Here is a 12,864-nt window from a genome sequence, read left to right on the forward strand (position 1 = left end):
TAATTTACAATATGTTAACTCACAAACAAATAAAAATACTAGGTGACGGCGGGGTGGGGGAACCGCAGTGGTGGGAGGGCCTAAGTGAGGTCAACTAATCCTCTTTCAAGGTCAACTTGACGGTTACAAGCCTAGTCTCCTTGCTCTACAAAAATACTTTTAACTCACAAACACTGATTCTAACCACTATTTCACTCTAATCTAACACTTGCAGTACACACTTTCACTTCACTAACACTCAAAAGCACCACACACAGACAGTTGGCAGATGGAGTTTAATTTTAAAAAGTGTCAGGTTATGCATTTAGGTAAAGACAACACAAACTTTAGCTATGAGATGGAGGGATGTTGGCTAGAGGCAGTAGAGGAAGGAAAGGATTTAGGAGCAGTGATAGACAGGACTATGAAATTTTCAAAGCAATGTTTAGAAGCAAGAAATAGGGCAAATAGGATCCTGGGTTTTATAAATAGAAATGTTAGTTATAAAAGTAAGGAAGTGGTGTGTAGCTTATATAATTCCTATGTTAGGCCCCATTTAGAGTATTGCATACAGGCCTGGTCACCCCACTATAGGCAGGATATCAACATGTTAGAAGCAGTTCAGAGAAGAGCAACTAGGATGATACCAGCATTAAAGCGCCTGGAGTATAGAGATAGATTAAAGGAATTAAACATGTTTTCATTTGAGAGGAGATGTATAAGAGGGATATGATAGAGTTATTTAAAATGTTCTCAGATACAAACTACACAGATGTGAGATCTTTCTTTACCTTAGAGGAGGAAATAGGACTAGAAATCATGGCAGGAAGATTAGAAAGCAAGGCTGCAGGTTAGATATAAGAAAATATTTCTTTAGTCATAGAGTGGTAGACTTCTGGAATGCATTGCCAGAGACGGTTGTAAATAGCACTAGTTTGACAATGTTTAAAAACAGATTAGATAAGCACTTAAATTTATTAGATTTATAATTATGTATAGCACTGCATGAGTTTTTATAAGAAATTTACTATAGTTAAATAAGACATGATCCCCATGTATGGGGACCACAAATTGTAGAGGATTTTGCTGCAGGACTTAGCCCTGTTAATGGGCCAAATATTTAGAATTAGTATATAATGTATTGTGTACTTGTAAGTGTATCTTTAAGTACTGATGACGAGGTCGCTGTGCGACTGATACAGGATAACCTAGATGGGCCATGGTGGCCCTTTGTTATCCTATTATTTATGTTATGTTATGTTATGTTATTCTTTCAGTATTCTGCCTGAGACTTCATCCGGTCCCATTGCCTTTTCCTCATCTAGTTCCGTCATCAACTTTTTTATTTCAAGCTTGGTTACTTTAATCTCTTTCATATGGACAGTCTCTCTATTACCCTGTGGTCTTTCAAATTTGGATTCCTTAGTAAAGACCTCCTGAAATTTACTATTTAACAGTTCTGCCATACTTTTTGGGCCTTCCACCATTCCGTTCTCTCCTTTTAACCTTTCTATTGTTTCTTTTTGTCTTATTTTTCCATTTATGAATCTGTAGAACAATTTTGGTTGTTCCTTACATTTTCGACAATGTCCTTTTCATAGTTCCTTTCTTCTTCCTTTCTCACCTTAGCATATTCATTTCTTGCTGTTTTGAAGTTTTCTTATTTTCTGGATTTCTGTTTCTTCACCTTTTCCATGCTCCATCTCGTTTCTCCTTTGCCCTAGCTGCCTAGCACATCTTGCATTAAACCAATCTTTCTTTCCTTCTTCTTTAGGTCTATATTTTGGGACATATTCCCTGACCCCAGTTTTGTATATTTCCAAAAATAAGTTATATTTCTCTTGAACCGTTAATGAGTTTTCCATCTCTTCCCAGTTTACGTTTTTAAAATAGTTCTTGAGATTCTCAATATCAGCCTTTCTGTAATTTAATCGGTCTCCTTTGTATGATTCATCTCTATCTTCCTTTCCTTCTTCTATATCCATTTCTAATATTACATGGTCACTCTTTCCCAATGGGCACTTGTATCTTATATCATCATTAATTGGTATATCCCTTGTAAAAACTAGGTCTAATTTTGCCAGCTCCTCGTTTCCTCTGAATCTTGTGTTTTCCTTTACTCTTTGGACCATCAAATTATCTATCATTAGGTTCAGGAATCTATCTCCCCAGGCATCTTCCCCCATACCACTTTCATAATTTTCCCAGTCTACCTCCTTACAGTTGAAATCTCCTACCAATATAACTTTTCTCCTTTCCTTAATGATTCTTGTAAGACTCCTTATTGTGTCATCTATCATGTCTCTATATTCTTGGTTAGTCCATGAGTTTGTTTTTGGTGGCACATATGTTCCAATGATTGTTAACTCCTTTTTATTAATATGTACCTTAACATACAGTATTTCTGATTTTCCTTCCCCAAACTCCACTTGATTTACCACTATCTCCTTCCTTAACATCATCATGACTCCTCCTCCTCCTTTACCCACTCTGTCTCTCCTCCATATATTATACCTTTTATCTATGTCTATTTTTATTGCCTCATTTAACTTTGTTTCCACCAGGCATACAATATCTGGTTCTTCTTTCTTTATGTAATCTCTTAATTCTAATTTACTAGATAAAATCCCATCTATGTTTGTATACATCATTTTAATCTCTTGTTCTTATCATTTTTAGTTAAACTTGCTCCATTCTTTTATCTTCTTTTTCTTTTATATACCATTTCCTTATCCTGTCTCCTATAATTCTCGAAAAAAATGCCTTCTTCTCCTCCTCTGACCTTTCATTATTTTTTTCTCTTGCTTCTGCCACCAGTTCATTGTGTCTCTTCCTTTCCTCCTCGTTTCTATTTTTCTTTATATATATATATATATCTTTGCAACCTTCTGTTTCTCTGAGTTTTGTTTTTCTATATAGTACTTCTTCTGCTGCTGCTTGTGATTTTAGTAATATCTTAATTGGTCTCACTGTTTCTTCTTGATATGGTCCCATTCTATGGATTTCTTCTACTTCCTCTTCTAAGTTCTGTCTATCCTCGTCATTCAGATGTTTTAGTAGGTCTTTTACTGATTTCATTTCGTCTTTTTCCCTTCTTGGTCTATATTTAACATTTTTTTCTTTCAGTCCAAAAATAATTACACTTTTTTTTTTCCGCAATTTCTCTTACTAAATTTTCTTTTTTCTTGAGGACTCCTATCATTTTGCTTGTCATATTTTCATCTCTTTCTTTTAACTGTTCTTGAAATACTTCTTGAAATGATTCCTTGTCTTGTGTGTGTGTGTGTGTGTGTGTATTCACCTAGTTGTAATTTTACAGGGCCTGGGTATCATACTCGTGTGGCCCCGTCTCCATATCTACACACATCCAACTTTCCTTTAAAACTATGCACACTCCTCGCTGATACCACCTCCTCACTCAAACTATTTCACACCTCCACACATCTCTGTGGGAAATTATATTTCTTCACATCCTTCAAGCATATTCCCTTGACTATCTTTATACTATGCGATCTCGTAGTTCGATTTCAATTTTCCTCTCTCAACATAATTTGTTCATTATCCTCTTCATCCAAACCATTCAACAGTTTATAAACCTGTATTAAATCTCCTCTTTCTCATCTTTGTTCCAAGGTAAGCAAATTCATTTCTTTTAATCTCTCCTCATAGGTCATTTTTGCCAATTCTGGTACCATTTTTTGTTGCCATTCTCTGCAATCTCTCTAACTTCCTTATATGCTTCTCTTTATAAGGGGACCAAACCACCCAGCATATTCCAATCTTGGTCTAATTACCGTACTAATTAATTTCTTCATCATATCTTTATCCATATAATGAAAGGCTAATCCAATATTTCTAATCAAATTATATGTTTCTCCAAACATCTTGTCAATATGAGCCTCAAACTGTCCATGGTCTTGTATTATCACTCCCAAATCCTTTTCCTTTTCCACCTTTTTCAACACTACTCCTTCACCCATCTTGTATGACCCTCTTGGCCATCTTCCACTCTTCCCCATCTTCATTACATGACTTTTGCTCAGATCAAATTCCATCTCCCACCTCTTGCTCCACTCCCAAATCCTATCCAGATCTGCCTGTAAAATTTCACAATCTTCTTCACTCTTCACATACCTACACAACTTCACATCATCCGCAAACAAATTAATGTAACTGTTTACTCCCTCTGGCATATCATTAATATAGACAAGGAAAAGTATTGGTGCCAGCACTGAACCTTGTGGGACTCCACTCCCCACCACCAACCAGTCCGACTTTGCATCCCTTATTACCGTTCTCATCTCCCTCCATCTCAAGTAGTTTTCCATCCACCTTAACACTTTTCCCTTCAGTCCTCCATAAATCTCTAATTTCCATAGCAGTCTCATGTGCGGTAACTTGTCAAAAGCTTTTTTTAAATCCAAATATACACAGTCCATCCATCCTCTCTTGTATTTTGTCAACCACTCTTGAATAAAAGCTCAGTAGATTTGTTACACATGACCTCCCTTTCCTAAAGCCAAATTGATGATCCAATAATAACTTATGATCCTCCAGGAACCGTATCCAATATTTCTTTATCACCCTCTTACAAATCTTACCGACCACACTTGTTAAAGACACAGGTCTATAGTTAAGAGGCTCTTCTTTACTACCTCCTTTATAAATGGGCACCACTTCAGCTCTTTTCCACTCTACAGGTACTTCCCTGGTTTTCTAATGAGCACCTTATAATATCATATAATGGATCTATCAATTCTTCTCTACATTCCTTCAATAATTTGCCTGAAACTTCATCTGGTTCCATCGCTTTATCTTCTTTAAGTTCCTCCAACATTTTATATAACTCCTTTTTAGGTATGTTAATGTCATCCATGTACACATTTCCTTTTACATTCTGAGGCTTTACAAACATTGTTTCTTTAGTAAATATTTGTTAAAACCTATTGTTTAGCAATTCTGCGATATTCTTAGGGTCATCTACTATCCCTTGCTCTTCTTTTAATCTTTCAATGGACTCTCTCTTTTTAAGTTTACCATTTATGAACCTGTAAAACAATTTTGGATGTTCCTTACTCTTGTCTGCAATATCTTTTTCAAATTTTCTTTCTTCCTCACTCCTTACCCTCACATACTCATTTCTTGCCACTCTATAATTCTCCTTATTTAGTATATTCCTGCTCTTTTTCCATCTTTTCCAAGCCACATCTCTCTTTTCTTTAAGCCTTAGCATAAGTTGCATTAAACCAATCCTTTCTTCCTTCCTCTCTCGGTTTATACTTTGGTACAAATTTCATAACTCCTTCTTTATAATATTTCATAATATTTTTCTTGCACTTTTCTGCTTTGTTACATCTCCTCCCAATCTAAAGTTCTGAAATAGTTTTTCAAATTTTCTGTGTCCATCTTTCTATAATCCAATCTACCACTCCTGTATGTCTCATCTCTCCTTCGCTGTGTTATTGCCATCTGCATTTCCATAACCACATGATCACTCTTCCCCAATGGACATTTATATTGTATATCTCCACATAGGTACACTTCTCGTGTTAACACCAAATCCAGTCTAGCTGGTTCATCATCTCCTCTATATCTAGTATTTTCTTTCACCCTCTGTTCCATCATATTTTCCATCATTAGATTAAGGAATCTCTCTCCCCATGCTTCCTCTCCAACACCACTTACTAGATTTTCCCAATCCACTTCTTTACAATTAAAATCTCCTACTAGTATCACCTTTCTTTTTCAGTTAATACACTTTCCAAACTCTGCAAAGTATCCTTGATCATATTGTCGTATTCCCTTAATGTCCAAGAATTTGTTTTGGGAGGTACATAGGTCACCATGATTATTAATTTTTTTCCATCACTTTTTAACCTTATGCTTATCACTTCTGCATTGTTCTTCCCATACCAAACCTTATCCACATTTATCTCCTTCTTCGTCATAATCATAACTCCTCCTCCACCTTTACCCTCTCTATCCTTTCTCCATATATTATATTTATTATCCAAATTTACCTTTGATTTTTCATGGTAATTTTGTCTCTCTCGTGTGTGTGTGTATGTTGTGTTTTGAAGTACCTTGGGGCCTTTTAGTATGTATTTGTAATTTTGTGGTGTGTGTTTTCAAGGTATTTGCAGGCCCTTTTCCCCATCCCCATCTCTCTCTCTCTCTCTCTCTCTCTCTCTCTCTCTCTCTCTCTCTCTCTCTCTCTCTCTCTCTCACCTCTCTTTCACTTCACTAAGATCAATATAGTGTGTCTCCACTCTCCGCTCTAGGTCCTCCAGTATCTCCCTCTGCCGTGCAAGCTTCTTGCGTCCCTCCTGATACTCCTTCATCTCCTGGAGAGAGAGAGAGAGAGAGAGAGAGAGAGAGAGAGAGAGAGAGAGAGAGAGAGAGAGAGAGAGAGAGAGAGAGAGAGAGAGAGAGAGAGAGAGAGAGAGAGGTAGTGTTTAAAGCTGCAATTTTCTTAACTGTAATCACTTCCCATCACTTTCTAGTCATTCTTCATTCTTAAAACCTTTCCCCATAGCTCCCACCACTTCTTGTCACATTTTAGTCCCATCACTGCTAATCAGCTTACCTTACTCCCATCACCTTCCAGCCTTCCTTTCTCTCAAAACACTCACCCATCACTTTCCAATGCCAAAATCTTAGCTATTATACCCTTCTCATCATCCATAACTGCTCTATATTATCCCTACACCCTTCCTATCTCTCCTCCAAGCACTTCTACCACTCTAATCATCTCACCCAGCTTTCCTATCACTTCCCATCAATACCAATCAGATTTCAGATATTCTACCATCTTAAAATTCTACCTATCACCAATGGTCATAATCTATTTTCATCACTACTCCATCATTTCCTATCATCCATAACTCCTATTTTATTCCCATCACTCATAACTGTCCCATGTTATCCCTATCACTATCTCAGTACTTTTCATCACCCATAACTGTTCCATTATATCCTCATCACCACCCATCACTCACATTAGCAGATGCAGTGATTAGACAAGACAGTTGGGCATCTTTGTCTGCTAATTTGCTCTCTGTCTCTTCTAGTGATGAATTCTGAAATCTCTCTCGGATCTGTAAGAGAAAGAGTGTTAGGTTAGAATTATGTGGATATTCATATATAGTGATCTTGTCTCTCAGCCTACCTACTCTGTTAACTTCCCCAGGGATTTCCAGACAGGTGGCAGGGCAGTCTTATGCTGCATTCACCCCACCTGATACATCTGGCCTGCCAACCTGTCGACACTGGCTTGACCATGTGGATGAATAAGGTCATGGTGGTGGTGGTGGTAGTAGTAGTAGTAGTAGTAGTGGTAGTGGTGGTGGTGGTGGTGGTGGTGGTGGTAGTAGTAGTAGTAGTAGTAGTAGTAGTAGTAGTAGTAGTAGTAGTAGTAGTAGTAGTAGTAGTAGTAGTGTTGGTTGTGGTGGTGATAGAGGGAGGAGGAGAGGGAGGGAGAAGCCCAGAATCATCCAAGGTGGAGTTGTGAGCAAAGATTTGAGAGAAGAGTTCAGCTTTAGAGACAGAAGAGATGGCAGTGGTGCCATCAGGATTAAATAAAGGAGGAAAGATGAAGAAGTGAATTCATTGGAGATGTTTTTGGCTAGATGCCAGAAGTCTCGAGGGGAGTTTGATTTTGAAAGATTTTGACATTTTCTGTTTATGAAGGAGCGTTTGGCAAGTTGAAGAACAGGCTTGGTATGATTCCGGGCAGAGATATAAAGTGCGTGAGATTCAGTAGATGGAAGGCCGAAGTATCTTTTGTGGGCAACCTATCTCTCATGTATAGCATGAGAACAGGCTGTGTTAAACCATAGTTAAGAAGGTTTAGATTGAGAAAAAGAATGAGGAATGTACACCTCCATACCAGACACTATCACCTATGTTATGCATTCAGCATATTCAGATTACTGTTTCTTTCTCTGACACAGAAACAGTAATCATTCCAGGGAAAATCAGCATAATACACTCAACCCTCGAAACAACGGACCTCCCATCAACGGATTTCGGAAACTACGGACAATTTCTGGAGTCCGGTTTAATCTATGGACGAATATGAAAATGCGCGCGATTGTCCGTTCCCGGCAAATTATTGTCCGGTAGGTGGCGGGTCGGTCGCGTCATCAGCTGTTGGCCACCATGTTTTATCTTCAGTCCGTGAATTTTCAGGTTATTTGTTGTACTTAATGCTTTGTAATACTGCCTGAATGATTTCTTAATGATTACACAGTATTTTACGTACATTTTATACAGTTTTTTACGTAATTTTGCAATCTACGGACAGGGTTGTGCACGCATTTGTCCGTTGTTTCGAGGGTCGAGTGTACCTCCTCAGGTCCCCCCAACTGGTAGAGGCAAAATACCAGAGGCACCTCCACTTTGGGGGATCCTGAGGAAGGATTGAAGAAATAGGACCGGATACAGAAATGAGATTGTGATTGGAGCCCAACAAAAATGATAGGATGACAGCATAAGGAGATCATTTATGTTGTGTGTCTCCAAGATGGTCAGGAATATGAGTAGGGTGTTGTACCAGTTGTTCTAGGTCATGGAAGATAGCAAAGTTGAAGGTTAGTTCACCAGGATGGTCAGCACAATTTAAGTTGTTGCACACATAGATGCAATCTCCCTTCATTGACCAACCTGGTGAACTTGCCTTCAGAGGCTGGGCATCCGATGGAGGATTCGCCCAGGGCATAAAAATAGCCAGGACTGCCTCTGACAGTGACTGTTCTAATCCCTCAAACTAACATCCTGTAGCTTTAATCTCTTGCTTGTCTAAAGTTTTTGAATTAATCCTCAATAGGAAGATTCTTAAACATATGTCACTTCACAATCTTCTATCTGATTGCCAGTATGGCTTCCGTCAAGGTCACTCTACTGGTGATCTTCTGGGTTTCCTTACTGAGTCTTGGTGAAACTTTTGCTGTCATGTTAGACATATCAAAAGCTTTTGATAGAGTATGGTGCAAAGCTTTAATTTCAAAACTGTCCTCCTACGGTTTCTATCTTTCTCTCAGCAACTTTATCTTGAGTTTCCTTTCCGACCGTTCTATTGCTGCTGAGGTAGACGGCTACTGTTCTTCTCCAACATCTATTACTAGTGGTGTTTCTAACTGTTCTGTCCTGTCATCCACTCTCTTTCTATTTTTCCTTAATGATCTTAGCCAAACTTCTTGTCCTATCCACTCCTACTCTGATAATACCAGCTTACATCTTTCCACGTCCTTTCAGAGACGACCAACCCTTCAGGAAGTAAACAGATCACGCAGGGATGCTGCAGAACACCTGACTTATTATTTTTCTAAGATTTTTGATTGGGGTAGAGAAAATCTAGTAGTGTTCAATGCCTCAAAAACTCAATTCCTCCATCTATCAACTTGACACAACCTTCCAGACAACTATCCACTTTTCTTCAATGATACTCAACTGTCTACCTCTACTACACTGAATATCCTTGGTCTATCCTTTACTCATAATCTTAACTGGAAATTTCACATCTCATCTCTTGCTAAAACAGCTTCCATGAAGTTAGGCATTCTGTGGCATCCGGTGGCGTCAGTTTTTCTCGTCCCTCCAACTGCTAATTCTGTCCATGAATGGTGCACTCTTCACATGTTTGGGGGAGTTCCACTCACACAGTTTTATTAGATATGGTGAAATTAAAAGCTTTTCATCTCATCAACTCCCCTCTCTGACTGACTGTCTTCAGCCTCTTTCTCACTGCTGGAATGTTGCATCTCATGTTTGGGGGAGTTCCACTCACACAGTTTTATTAGATATGGTGAAATTAAAAGCTTTTCATCTCATCAACTCCCCTCCTCTGACTGACTGTCTTCAGCCTCTTTCTCACTGCTGGAATGTTGCATCTCTTTCTGTCTTTTATCACTATTTTCATGCTAACTGTTCTACTGGTCTTGCTAACTGCATGCCTCCCCTCCTCTTGCAGCGTTGCTGCACAAGGATTTCTTCTTTCTCTCATCACTATCCTGTCCAACTCTCTAATGCAAGAGTTAATCAGTACTCTCAATCATTCATACCTTTCACTGGTAAACTCTGGAAATCCCTACCTGCTTCTGTATTTCTGTCTTCCTATGACTTAACTGCTTATAAGAGGGAGGTAAGAAGACATTTGCTCTCTAATTTTGGCTAACTCTTCTTATCTTTTAGAGAATAAGCTTTTATTATTTTTTTACATTGTGTTGCTCTTGGCTGGCCTTCTTTCCTACATAAAAAAGAATTACTACTACTACTAGAATTACAACTACTACAATTAGAACTACTACTACAATTACTACTACTATTATTACTTCTGTAATTGCTGCAACTACTACTATAACTAGTACTTGTGCTACTAAAACTACAACTACAAATACTACAACAATTACTACTACTCGTACTGCTACTACTACTGCTACGACTATTACTACTAATACTAATACTACAGCAACTTCTATTACTGTTATAATTACTACTACTAGTATTATAATTACTATTACTAGTACTATAATTACTACTACTAGTACTACAATTACTACTATTAGTACTACAATTACTACTATCACTACTATAACAACTATTAGAATTACTACTAGTAGTACTATAATTGCTACAAGTACTATAATTACTACTAGTAGTACTACTCTTACTGCTACTAGTATTTTATTTACTACTTTTACTACCAGTACTATAATTGCTACTATATAGGACTACAATTACTGCTACTAGTATTTTTTTTATCACTTTTACTACTAGTACTACAACAATTTGTACTATTACTATTTTGTTACCCTCTATTTCCAAAAAAGAAGAAGAATGTGTTAGAGGAGGAAAAGTAATTGAAACATCTGAATGTATTTACCTAGTTGTATTCTACAGGGTTTGAGCAGTGTGTGTGTGTGTGTGTATTTACCTATTTGTGTATTACAGGGCCCGAGCTAAGCTCTCTGTGTCCTGTCTCCTTGTCCACTACTGTCATATCTCTCTTTCATCTGATTGACACACACCGCATCAATGACATCACTGCTCAGTTTATTCCACTTATCAATACTACGATGCGGGAAACTATATTTTCTCACGTCATTTAGACAGATGTCTTTTATTAATTTTTTTCCATGTCCCCAGAGATGATTACTTGTGGTCACCTTTATCAACTCTCTGTCCAGTATGTCAATCTTGTTCACCAATTTATACATAGTTATCATGAATTCCTTCCTCTCACCACTGTTCTCATTTCTCTTCCCACTAAGTAATTTTCCATCTATTTTGCTAGTTTATCATTTACTCCTCCAATCTTCTTTAGTTTCCACATCAGTCTATTGTGTGGTACTTTATCAAAGGCCTTTCTCAAGTCCAGGTAAATAGCATTCACCCATCCCTCTGTATGTTGTAGTATGTCAGTCACTCTTGAATAAAAACATAATAAATTTTATATGCACGATCTTCCTTTTCTGAAACCAAACTGTCCTCACTCAGAATGTTTTCACTTTCTAGATACTCACTCCACTTAGCTTTAATTGCTTCTTCACATACCTTGCACAATTTACTAGTCAACGATACTGGTCTATAATTTAGCGGTTCCATTCTACTACCATTTTTATATATAGGCACAATGTCAGCTCTTTTCCACTCTTTCGGGACTATTCCTGTTTGTATGGAGGTTGTAAACTTCTCTTGATAATACATCACTGTTTTTCTTAAGTTTCTTCCATGCCTTTTCTTTGTTCTTTTTTGCTTCTTCACAATTTCTATTAAACCACTGTTTATTATTTAAAGTCCTCTTTCTGTGATATGGCACAAACTTTTTCACAGCAGAGTTATACAAATCCATAAATTTATCGTATTTCAATTGCATATCCCTTTCCTGGTATACCACGGACCAGTCAATTTCATTAAAGAACTCCCTTATATGGTTATAATTTGCCCTAATATAATTTAATTTTTCCTCCCTGCGTTCCACAATCTTATTCGTGCTTAATTCCGTATCCAGCTCAAAGCTTAGGACATCACGATCGCTTCTCCCCAAGGGACATTCATTTTCAATTTCCTCTTTTAGAGAGATGCCCCTGGTAAATACCAAATCCAACCTTGCTGCAACATCTTGCCCCCTGCACCTTGTTGGTGATCTCACCCACTGTGTCATCAAGTTATTTGTTGCTACGTTTAACAATTCCTCTGCCCACTCACCACCGTTCACCACTTCGTAGTCCTCCCACACTATTTCTTTACAATTAAAGTCCCCGACTATCATCACTCTATCCTTTCTGATGAGTTCTTGCTTCATTCTGTCTAGAGTATTTCTCATCACCATTTGATACTTCATATTCCCAAGCATTGGTTCTGGGTGGTATGTATACTGTTATAATATTAATGTCCCTCTTACCATCTGTTATAAGCATACTTATCACTTCCTCATTTCCCTTACTATATAGTTCACCTCCTTCACTATCAGATCTTCCTTAGTAAGAACCATTATACCACCACCTCCTTTGTTTTTTCTATCATTTCTCCATATTTTGTAGTGTTTTACAACAAACCAGTCTAACTTTATTTCGGGCCTTAGCTTTGTTTCCACTACACACATTGTCCGGTTCGTTATTTCTTATGTAATCCATATATTCTAACCTCTTAGACAGAAATCCATCTATATTCATGTAAGTCACTTGTATTCCATTCCTAGTGTCTTTCTTCCATGTAATGTCTATTCCGTCTGTTTTATCCACCATTTCTTTAGCCTCCCATTTCTCATCCTCCAAAAAAACTTGGTCTTTTCCTCCTCTGTTCTTTCGTCATTCCTCTCTCTCACTTCAGTTATAAGCTCTTTCATTTTCATTTGTTCATCCTGTGACATATTTCTTCTTATGT

The 12,864-nt window shown here is 37.6% G+C and overlaps 1 protein-coding gene across 1 annotated transcript in view; it reads right to left on the bottom strand.

The window, feature by feature from the left end:
• LOC123514164 (structural maintenance of chromosomes protein 5-like) overlaps positions 1–12,864 on the bottom strand; it is a 138,526-nt gene that overhangs the window by 22,092 nt on the left and 103,570 nt on the right. The window contains exons 25-26 of the mRNA XM_045271814.1: positions 6,978–7,076; positions 6,208–6,323 (exon numbers count right to left, since the gene is read on the bottom strand). Of these exons, the coding sequence (XP_045127749.1) occupies positions 6,208–6,323; positions 6,978–7,076 (215 nt within the window). The remainder of the gene's footprint in view (positions 1–6,207; positions 6,324–6,977; positions 7,077–12,864) is intronic.

The sequence above is a fragment of the Portunus trituberculatus genome, chromosome 37 (genome assembly GCF_017591435.1).
Source record: "Portunus trituberculatus isolate SZX2019 chromosome 37, ASM1759143v1, whole genome shotgun sequence".
NCBI lineage: Eukaryota > Metazoa > Arthropoda > Malacostraca > Decapoda > Portunidae > Portunus > Portunus trituberculatus.